The sequence below is a fragment of the Notolepis coatsorum genome (assembly GCF_963971535.1).
Source record: "Notolepis coatsorum genome assembly, chromosome: 19".
Classification (NCBI taxonomy): Eukaryota; Metazoa; Chordata; class Actinopteri; order Aulopiformes; family Paralepididae; genus Notolepis; species Notolepis coatsorum.
This window is the reverse complement of record NC_140183.1, coordinates 16,169,642-16,180,933: the sequence shown is the minus strand read 5'-3', so window position 1 is coordinate 16,180,933 and position 11,292 is coordinate 16,169,642. Positions and strand designations below refer to the sequence as shown.

Below are 11,292 nucleotides of genomic sequence, written 5' to 3'. Positions count from 1 at the left end.
CATCAAATATGACCAAAACGCCAACAGGTTCCCTAGCCGGACTCTACAGTGGCTGCTACAACAGTGCGAGTCTACAGGCTTGTATGGTTTTATAATAAGCCTGCAAGTTCTTGGCACCCTGAGCGGACCAGCAGCGTGGTCTCACATGCTCTCTAAACACCAACCCGCTCATTCATCCTGGAACTGACCCGTGAGGAGGACCAGCAGTGTGGTCTCACATGGTCTCTAAACACCAACCCGCTCAGGTCATTCACACACAACCATCTGTTCCTGATCCTCAGCAGGTAGAAGAAGACGACGACACACAGACTTTAGGCAATACATTATTTATATATATATATATATATTTCTTGAGAAAATTAGTATCTAATGATATGCTGGATTACATTCTGGTTGAAGCCCTTTGGAGAAAGTTTTAAATGAGAATTAAAACGACAAAAAAAAAAAAAAAGAGAACACCACCAAAATCACACCACCAGATAGAAAACAAGAGAATGTGTAAAATCAACAAGACATGAGTGGCTTGTACACAAAGACAGACAACCTCTCTTTCAGCTGGTCTCAGGCCCTCTGTACTAAAACATGACTATTTTCTTTTTACTAATCCGGAAAGCGCTCTAAACATCAGGTTTTTAATGCGAGTTTGTAACATGTTGCCCCGAAAAACATGGTTAAATCCAGTCTGTGACAACATACTGTAGCTCTTAGCTCCAGCCCTCCTGCCCCCCCTCCTCCTGGATGCAGGCAGGGTAAAGTGCTGGTGATCTGCCTGGAGAGTGGAGGGTGTAGATGGGCACAAGGAGACCCAAAAACAGCATCATAATCAGAACTAGTCATCATTACTGTACAAAAGATAAACAAAAAAAGACCTGAAAACAATCTGTACAAATGTACAAAAATCAAAAGGATAAAAAAAGAAAGAAAAAAGGATTAATTTTAAAATACGATGGAGAAACAAACGTGGTCACTGCTGATTGGACAGTATGCGCTCAGATTGTAGCTTGGGTTTGAAATGCCTGTGCAGATCTGAAGCGGAGCGGTGGAGTCGCGAGCCGGGCGTGTTCTACCACGAGCCCCTCGACAGCCAGAAGACCACTGTAGGTTTTTGTGAAAGAAAAAAAAATAAACATCATAAAGAACAACAAGGTTAGTGATTTTTGTTCCATCGTCAGACAGATTCTCCTCATCTCTTACATTACATGCACAAAGATCATCTTTTACAAGGGTCTGTGATCAACTCTGTAAAATCATCACAAAGACAATAAAACACAAACAAAATCCCTTTTTCTGCGCCGTCTTTCTCAGGGGAGACGTCGTTACACTGTGAGATGGACTGTAAATACAACTGTTGCAAAACAAACAACAGCAAGACGCAGTGAATCAAGAGTTTCATTCCAAAACAAGATACTCTGCCTTCCTTTCTGCCCCACAGACGCCTCGTTATCATCAATTTAGCTCTGCCCCCCCCCCCACCTCATAGACAACTAACAGATAATGAGGGGGAAAAAACAATAAATATATATATATACATACACATACTGTATATCAATTTGACCTTTTCTCAAAGTTGACCTTTTGGAATACGAGGGCGGCTTGCAAAAGTAACCCGCTGGCTTGGAAACATAACTGGCTATGGGATATTTCTAAGGCGTTAATAGCAAAGATTAAACTTTCAAATAAACTATATATCTTTGAAAATGGACCCCCCAACCCAATATAAAACAATAATGCGTGTTTTGGAATGAAACCCTTTAAACATTCACTGTGGAAACGGGAAGAGAGACAATGGGCTGAAAGTGATGACACGGTCTTATGTCAGAGTGAGTGTGTTAAAAACCTGAATTCCCCCGTCGGCTAAACTGCGCAATTTCACCAGCAAAGCCTTTTCACTTCCTGGTTCAGATCACATGACTGGCGTCACATCCCTCTCCAACTGCCAGGATAGGCCTTTTTGAAAACGAAGGGGCGGGTTATTGAAACTAAAGGGAAGGTGAGGACGGACGGGTCACATTTAGCCTGAGAGTGTCCACTCCGTGGATAGAGTTCCTGTGGTATTATGCAATTATTTTCGTTAGTAAGAGTTAAGTCTAGGTGCGTTTGTTTTCCGACACGGCGTAAACCCTTCAGAGAAGCACCGGCTCGCTGACAGAATGACTTCCTCATTACTGCATTGCAGTCACTGGACTGTCTCCACACACTAACCGTCTGAGCTCTTCAGACTGTATTCTCTAGAAAGCATTACATGCTATAATCAAGACTTATCACTTTGTGATCTCAAAAGAAATCAGGCATAAAACACAGAACGGGCCAATCCAGCGACTCCTACAGGCCTAGTTCCCCCATACGTCCCTGGTTCAGGTCAGACAGCCTCTCCCCCACTGACTTCCAATAAGCCTTTAGTCATGTACACAAGCTTAGAGCTTCTGTGTAGGCTTACTGTACACAAGGACAACCACCTAGGCCTTCTACAACACCGCTCACAGCTGACCACTACCGCCCCTTACATACTGTGTTCCAGTGACAGCTGACCACTACCACTCCTTACATACTGTGTTCCAGTGACAGCTGAACACTACCACTCCTTACATACATACTGTGTTCCAGTGACAGCAGATCCATTCTATTTTCCCCTAAGACTGAATTCACTGATAAAAAAACCTATTCTTAATGAAGGCTAACTTACCGTTCTATGAAGGCACTGTGTGACTGTAAAAGGCAAGGTCAGGTTTTTTGGAACGACTGACATCAAAAAAAAAAACAGAGTAGATATAAGCTGCTTTAGTTCAAATCAACATCCTTGAATTGTTACTACCTGATTTGTCGCTCTCCTGCCAAATCACTACTTGATTAGTCCCCCCTGCCGGACCCGGCTGATACCTTTGTATTGTCCCCCCCTGCCGGACCCAGCTGATACCTTTGTATTGTCCCCCCCTGCCGGACCCAGCTGATACCTTTGTATTGTCCCCCCCTGCCGGACCCAGGACCCGGCTGATACCTTTGTATTGTCCACTGGGAGTTTTGAGACAAAGATATTATGTACGGTGAGCCAGATAGCAGAGCAAACACCATCAGCAGCCTTGCTATTGTCAGATAAATTAATAGCCAACTATATCGCAAAAAAGGCAGCTTATATAGAGTAATTAACGACTGTTAGCTTGCTAGCATTAGCTTACTACCAAGTACCAACTGCCATTTATTTGGTTCTTCTATGAAAATGGCACTTTACACACATACTTCATCATGGGGATATCAGCAAAAGGTAGAAATCGGGCAGAGGGGACTAATCGGGTAGACATGGTAATTTCACTTTTACACCTCAAACCACTGATCATGTAGATGTGGATGTCGGTCTTGTTTTGCTGCATGAAACTCTGATACCAGGGCTTGGTCACCAGTAAACAACTACAGGAGTGCTGGCTGGGACCAGCGTTATATAAACTCTTCATTCCCCCAAATAGAATTCTAGTCCCAGCGATGTCACAGGCGCTGTCCTGTGGGCGATGGGTTTCCACACCGTCGTCAAGGAAACGGTCAACTTCTTAGACCTTGTGGTTACCGTGACGACGGCATCATTTGAAAACCCATCCAGGGCGGCAGCTGTGGTGGAAGTTCCAACGCTGTGAGTCAGATACGTTGAACACACATGAAACGATGCTCACTCAAGCCACATTTTCATCATAATTCTACAGCCATCGTACTTCGTACCATGGTGGCGTAAACCAAAAGAAATTACCATGAAGCGACTTTCAAGTTCCCTGACTGACTGTCACACTCCTGAACACCCGCCAGTGTTTGTTAGCAACGACAGTGAGCAGACAGAACACACTCCACGTGAAGGAACTTAAGACTTCATACATGTTATTCCTCTGCTCCAAGACAGTCCAGGGTTATTCCTCTGCTCTAAGACAGACCAGGGATATCCGTGAACACGAGCAACTCTCACACATCCAGAAACTAGACGCGAGTGCTAAAAGTCCAATGTGTGATGTCATCAGGTATAAAGTCTGAAGCTGCTTCATAGACAATGAATTGAGAAATATGTTATAGCTAGGAATGCACAGATCTGACCTTTTCAGATACGTGGGCTTTGGGTATTGGCAGATGATTCAGAAGTGAGACTACTAATACTACTATAGAATAAGGGTGAGAAGAACACTATCGATAATTATCGATAACGGCATGAAATCGATTTTTCTGCATGTAAAAAGTAATAAAACAATAAGTTTAAAATACTTTTTTCTTAAAAAAGAAGAAATTATATTATTTAACGTTAGTTCTTGTGTGTGTCGTGGGCCAACTACAGCATCACAAAAACGACAGTGAGTGCACGTGACACACACACAAACAAGTAATTTTTTTTTTAAGAAAAAAGTATTTAAAACTTTTTACACATGCAAAATAATAATAAAAAATAAATCTATATTTATCGATAATTTTGCCCCAATTTATCGATTCTTCCAAATGGCATATAATCTCAGCCTTATTATAGAATAAAGTTCATTTGGGTCCACAAACCCAGTCTCTCATTCATTGTCAATGGAGCAGCTCCAGACTGTATACTCGATGACATCACAAGTTTGTGTCTTACCCCTTTCCGGCTTTGGGAGAAAGTAGCTCATGTTCACAAACACTGACTGAAGCTTCCCATGGAAATAACATATTGGAATTCTTCATTCGTGAGACGTTCCCCTTTAAGTATACAATCATCAACAATCACAAAGCAGTGAGTTGATTTGTCATTAGCAACTAGGCAAACAAAAGCTGCAAAACATGAATCCACGAGTTTTAAATCCATATTAAGTGCTCAATGTACTAATCGCCTACAAGGTTGGTTGTTACAGGCCCTTTGTTAAGATTAATGCATCGTTGAACACAAATATACCGAAAAAAAGGGCTGAAAAATAGCCAAACATGCTATTGCACTGTTCGGTAGAATACCCGAAAGACTCAGAGAGCAGACGAGGTCAGCGCCTCTAAAGCCAAACATCTACTTAATCCCTGCTGAAACTCTGAGAAATTACCTCATATGGTAGAAAAATGCAGGGGGGGGAGAAAGACTTACTTAAGTCACAGATATGCCTAATAGGAATCAAAACCAATGACATTATGGACAAGGAGGGGACTCGGGAGTGATATTTCCGTTTAGCACCGTTGTGTAGTGAGACCACGGGAGACTCATTAGGAACAATGGAACCACGGCACTGCGAGCGGGTTGGACTACTCCGAGTGTTCTGCTGTGTTATGTCAGACTGCTCCGAGTGTTCTGCTGTGTTCACAACCCCGTCCTGCTCATTTATTGCCACATTTCAGGAGAAAAAACTAAAACATTAATTCCAGCTTGAATTAAGAAAACGAAACGGACAAAAGAGAACGTTATTCCAGAGCACTGTAGTACGACGAGCGAATCCCAAGACTGCGGGGAAACTAGAGCTTGGCAGGGTGGGAGGAGAGTGGCGGGGACAATAGAAATCAAAAAGAATATTGCTAGAAAAAGGGGGGGGGGGGGGGGGGGACTAGTCGGGTAGGACACAGGACACTCTTCAGTCACTGCTGTCATCTTCGTCCTCGTCGTCCGACACGTCGTGGCTGTGGAAGTTGGACCCCGTCCGGCTCATGGAGTCCCGGCGAGGCGCGAAGGCTCCCGCCGAGGACAGCTGCACATAGCAGAACTCGCAGACGCGCACCGGCTTGGACGACTGGCTGGGCAGCAGGTGCTTCTTCTCCGAGCACGGCCCGCAGACCACGAAGCCGCACTTGCGGCAGTGGTGCCGGCGGCTGACGGCGGTGAACTTGACCTTCTGGCAGCGCATGCAGACTGTGGCCTCGGAGTCCGGCACCCAGACGGCGGCGTGTTCCCCGGCGGGCGCCTTGCCACTCTTCTCCAGCAGGTCGCCCACGCACTTGCCGATGTGGTTCATCCACTCTGACTTCTCGGTGGCGGTGGCGGCGTAGACGGCGAAGGACTTGGTGGGCGTCTTGATGAGCCAGCCGTTGTGCAGGTCGCCCTCGTCTGCCACGGTGTCGATGGTGACGCTCTCCAGCGGGATGATGTGCTGCTTGTTGTACTTCTTCTTCTGGATGACGATGTTGCCGTAGACCAGGATGTCGTTGAAGAGGAAGAACTGCCGCGCCTTGGCCTTCTTGCGGCACAGCTTGGTCAGCACCCCCTCGCCGATCAGCACGCGGCCCGTGATAGCCAGCGGCTGGCCGGCCGCACCGAAGCAGCCCTCCACCACCGCGATGCGCTTCGAGTTGGCCTCGCTGTTCGTCAGCCGGTCCACCATCTTAGCCTCGCCTGGGGGAGAGCAAGAGAGGAAGAAAGACAGAGAGAGTTAAACGACAATACTCATCCCCATGAAAAAAGCATTCAGCTAGACTATGTTCTTGTTGGTGAGATAGCATTCTTCAGTGTCTTGCAAAGCTGTCAGTATAGCAATTGATTTACAATAAAGACAAACTCACTCATCAAGAACTGAGGAGAATGGGTTGCAGGATTCCCTTGGTAAAGAAATCAAAGATTATGCTATTTGAAAGTGTAGGCTAGTGTGTAAGTGACACGTTGAACCGTTGAGCAGATCAGCCTGTTGCCTCCCAGACACTTGGCCTAAAAAGTTGTGTCGTCAGTCCCTAAATAAAGCTAAGTAAAGCTACTACTCAAGGATAAGAACCAATAATCACACGTTTCCTACAACCACTCCTCCCACTTAAAGACCATGGTCTGGATTCTGGAGCAGCATCACGGCGGTTGGAACTACTTTTGTGGGAGCAGCTGTGGTGAACCTCCATCAAGACAATAACTAGAATATTCACTGACAACAAGTAGCGAGTGAGACGTATTTCCACTAGGAGTTGGAAAGCAAAGCAACTGACCGACATGAAACAGAGAGGGAAAGTTAGTGAACACAGAATCCCCACACTGCCTCTCCACTCCGTGAGGACCGTGGAACTCAAATGAAATAAAAAAGAAGCTCCTCTCTGCTACGACCCAGAAGCCAGCAGCGAGGATCTCATCGGCTGGGACTTGTGGGCTGTGGCACACTGGGAAAGATCAGAGGGCATGCTGTGTGGATGATGGAGGCCAAAGGCCCCTGATGCTCTCTCCCCAGCCAGGGGGGTGGTGGTGACCCTGGCCGCTGATGCAAACATGCCCAGCCCAGCATGATGATGATGATGTATAGGACAGACTCTACACTAGAGATGCACCCCCCATACACCTCTTTCAGTCATGATACAGATACCTGAATATGGATATCAGCCGATACAGATACTGAACCGATAGAGATTATTTTTCTCTTGAATAATAACTATTAATAACTAATTATTTATATTAAATACATCTTTTACGGGTGTAACGGTACACAAAAACCACGGTACGGTACGTACCTCGGTTTTGAAGTCAAGGTTCGTGCGGGTTTTCGGTACAGTGGGGGAAAGTTTGGCTTTCCATGTTCCACTCAGGGGTGATGTAGTGTGCAGTAACTAATTGTACTTGTAGGGCTGTCAACGAATATTCTATATTGAAATTAATAATTGACTTGTAAAAAAAAAAGAAAAAAAAATATATATAATAGATTGTGAAAAAAAACAGCCCCGGTGGGCGGTCGTTAGTGGTTAACATACCGTTGTATTCGTTTGGTACACAGCCGTTCGGTACGGTACACTGAAACGGTTCGGTGCGGATACGTGTACCTCAACTCATTCAGCGCCATCGCTTAATGAGCCAGGGGGCGCTAGAACGCCATCGCTTTAATCAATGGGGAGACTGCGAGATTTGAGTGCTTAAAATATATCTTATATTATAGCTATGGGTCTAATACACCCGTCGATTGTCAGTGAGTTGCTTCCAGTCAACATGCACAAAACTAGGGCTGCAACGATTAGTCGACATAATCGACGACGTCGATCATAAAAATTCGTTGACGCAAAATTTGTGTCTATGCGTCGTATAAAAAGTAAACAGAGAGCCGGTAACGTTCATTCAAAACTGCGCAAATGCACCACAGGAAGTGCAGGGGCAGTATAATTTCCCTTGTCTGCCATGACTGCTACATGACTGTACTAACAACAAAGAAGAAGAAAGCAGCAGCGAGCACTCCGTGATGACAGCTACTCGGATCATGTGGGTACGTTTTAGTTTACATGTTGGAAAACAGAATGTCTCATGGATAATGCTTGCTAAGCGAACGCTATTTCAGTTAATATGTTGTTGAGGCTGCGTGTCCAGTCCACCAACTACTATGTAACGTTAGCTAACGTTAAACAGCGGCAAGCTTACAGCCTACACTAGAGCACATTGACTAGAGCTTGGCTAGGCTACCGGTGTTTACAGCTCCGTGAATTAGCACCAAGTGTCGTATTTTTCCAGACTGGATAGGTAAGTTAAGATAGCTAGTGCCACCGTCCACTGTCTATATAGCGCCATGGTCTAGACTAGGCTGCTTTTTTTTCTCAGTTGAAAAAAGTTAAGCTAAGACTGCAGAGACAGGGAACGTTAGTGCTAGCTATCTTATATCTGATGATTTATAAGTTTGCTATAGCAATGCAATCACGGGTTCCTTTATGGACACTGTCATTTGTAAATGGTGTGTTCCTCTGCAGGAGATCAGAGTAAGACACACACACAGCTCTTTTCACTCACACACAGCAAACAAAAGACCTAGAAGTCTGTGATCTGACTTGTCCTCGTCCTCGTCCTCGTCCTCCTCTCCTCTCCTCTCCTCTCCTCTCCTCTCCTCTCCTCTCCTCTCCTCTCCTCTCCTCTCCCCTTACAGCTGTGAGTGGATCCACGTCACCCTCTTGGACCAATGCTGGGGCAGAGGCTGCTACTTTTAAAACATTATCTTTACATTTAAACTTGCACTTTAATTTGTATTATTTAATTTGTTTATTATGATTGATTATTGTATTTGTTATTAAAATACATTTGATTAAGCAAGTAGCTTAATTAAGATCCAAATTCAAATGTTTCATGAGTCCTTATTTAAATTTGCTATGGGATCATGTTAAGGCAGAGGTAGGGTGACATTCACAGGTGTGCAGACTTGAGCATGTGAGGTAAAACATGCACTGGAGCCCTGAAAATGAGCCACGCCCACAGGAAGCAGAGATGGAGGGTGTGACAGAAATAATCGTTAGATTAGTAGACTACCAAAATAATCGTTAGTTGCAGCCCTATACAAAACAGATTGTTTTTTCATCCGTACATTTCCGTTTTATACCGTTTTGAATATGAGTAGTTTGTGATTCTTAGTAATCCCAGGAAAAGACGCGATAATAGCGTTTTAGTGGAATACACTAAACATGTTGTCATTTTTCGCCTGATTATCGAATCTTCCTGAAATCAATGCTAGATTATTATTATCCTTCCTCGTGCATACATGAAATGGCCCTCGTAGCGCGGCGCTCCCCACGCCACCTTCTGCACTCAACGGTAAACAGCCACACACACACACACACACAGACAGCTTTGATCGCGGTATGAGATATGAACAGTAATGCTTGCTATCTATGTCGTCATAGGACGTTGCTATGTTTGCGTAAATACGCTGATGTTATTGAACGTGTAACTATATAACGTTAATGCCACAAAACGAATGCCTTTGTTAATAAGTAGTAACTTTGATGCAGTAGTGTATGTGTGGGGGCGGCGTTGTTCAAAAGATTGACGCGACACAATCCTCTTGGGCAAAACATCACGATATCCACGATACGTTAAAAAAGTGTATCGTTAATGAACTGTACCAGATATTTATATAATATCGTCATATCGCCCAGCCCTATGGGCGATATGGCCTCTAAATGATATTGCGATATTTTTTGGCCATATCACGATACACGATATATATTGCGATATTTTGACATTTCCTCTAAAGCACTTAAAAATGCTAGCTTTAACCCTTTGATGCATACAGTCACGCCAATATGATGATTATAATAAGTCCCTGCAACATATGTTTGCATTATTAAACCATGAAGATGCTTTAAAAAATAATTAGAGTAGTCTACTGGCACACTAATAAAAAAATCTTATTTACATCCAAGACTATTTATATAAAATACTTTTGCACAGTAGTGTTTTCTATCCACTTTAGCCAAACACACACACACATAATTGATTGAAACTGTGTTAAACTCTGGCTTGCTGCAAGCCCTCGGACATAGCTATGCTCACGGAGATTTCAGTGTACACAAGCGGCCCCGCCTGCATCCGCACACTGAGACAAACGGAGTAGTACCTGCAGTGGAAAAGGAACGAAATACCAGGTACCTAAAGCGGGTCGAGTCGAGTAGGTACTATGCAGTGGAAAAGCGCCATTAGACTAGAGACAGGCTATATGCTATAAAGAGTAGACTTTTTTTGGCCCGGTTATCGCCGCGGTCGGAAATATTTAGCAAATTTGTGCGGTAAGGAAAAAATCAATACCGCGGCAGCTCTACCTGGTACTTCTTCCACTGCAGGTACTACTCTGTTTGTCTCCGTGTGGGGATGCAGGTGGGGCCGCTTGTGTACACTGAAATCTCCGTGAGCATAGCTATGTCCGAGGGCTTGCAGCAACACAGTTTCAATCAATTAATAAATAACAACTAGGGTTGACCTTCGAAGCTTTTTTTGGCAATCGAAGCTTCGGGGCCGAGCTTCGATTTTAATTCGAAGATTCGAAAAAAATAAAAAATAAAAATAAAGAAAATGTTTTTTTTTATATTTTTTTTAAATATTTTAAATTTTTTTATCTTATGTTGTGGGACTTGTACAGCACTTTCGTAAACGTTGTTGTTTTTAAATGTGCTCTATAAATAAAGTGGGTTGGATTAATTAATTAAGTAGTCCCTTTCGTGACTGTGACGAAACAACAAGGTTTCACTCGGCTGTGTGATTTAATTCAAGGTGGATCGCTGTTGTCGTTTGAACAACTTCAGATTTCATGGGAACTACCAATCCCCCAAATCAAGAATGTTTAAGATGAATGAAGTAAGATTTTGATTATTTGAAATATGGCCCGTGTAGACTAAACTATGCACAGAATTATGTCAGTCTACAAGGTCCGGATTCTACATGGTCCGGCAATGTAGACCTTGTAGACTCCACTACAGACCAATTATCAGTGAATCTTCATGCATTTTTAAGAAGGGCAACTTCCACAAAAAAACAAAGAACTCACCAAAACATCTCAGTAGCACCTTATCTAAATGTTATATTTCATATATGGAGATTCATATTTATTTATGTATTGCATGCATTTCTACATTTTATTTCTTATTTTGTTTATTCATCCCAGTATCCTTCTTTCTTAT

General features: G+C 43.7%; 1 protein-coding gene across 2 annotated transcripts in view; it reads right to left on the bottom strand.

Annotated features, from left to right (window-relative positions):
* Positions 1 to 310: 310 nt before the first annotated feature.
* Positions 311 to 11,292, bottom strand: part of plekhf2 (pleckstrin homology domain containing, family F (with FYVE domain) member 2) — a 57,344-nt gene continuing 46,362 nt past the window's right edge. For both annotated transcript variants that reach the window (XM_084336421.1, XM_084336422.1), the window contains one exon: positions 311 to 6,295. In XM_084336421.1, the coding sequence (XP_084192547.1) occupies positions 5,541 to 6,295 (755 nt within the window). In that variant the 3' untranslated portion in view covers positions 311 to 5,540. The remainder of the gene's footprint in view (positions 6,296 to 11,292) is intronic.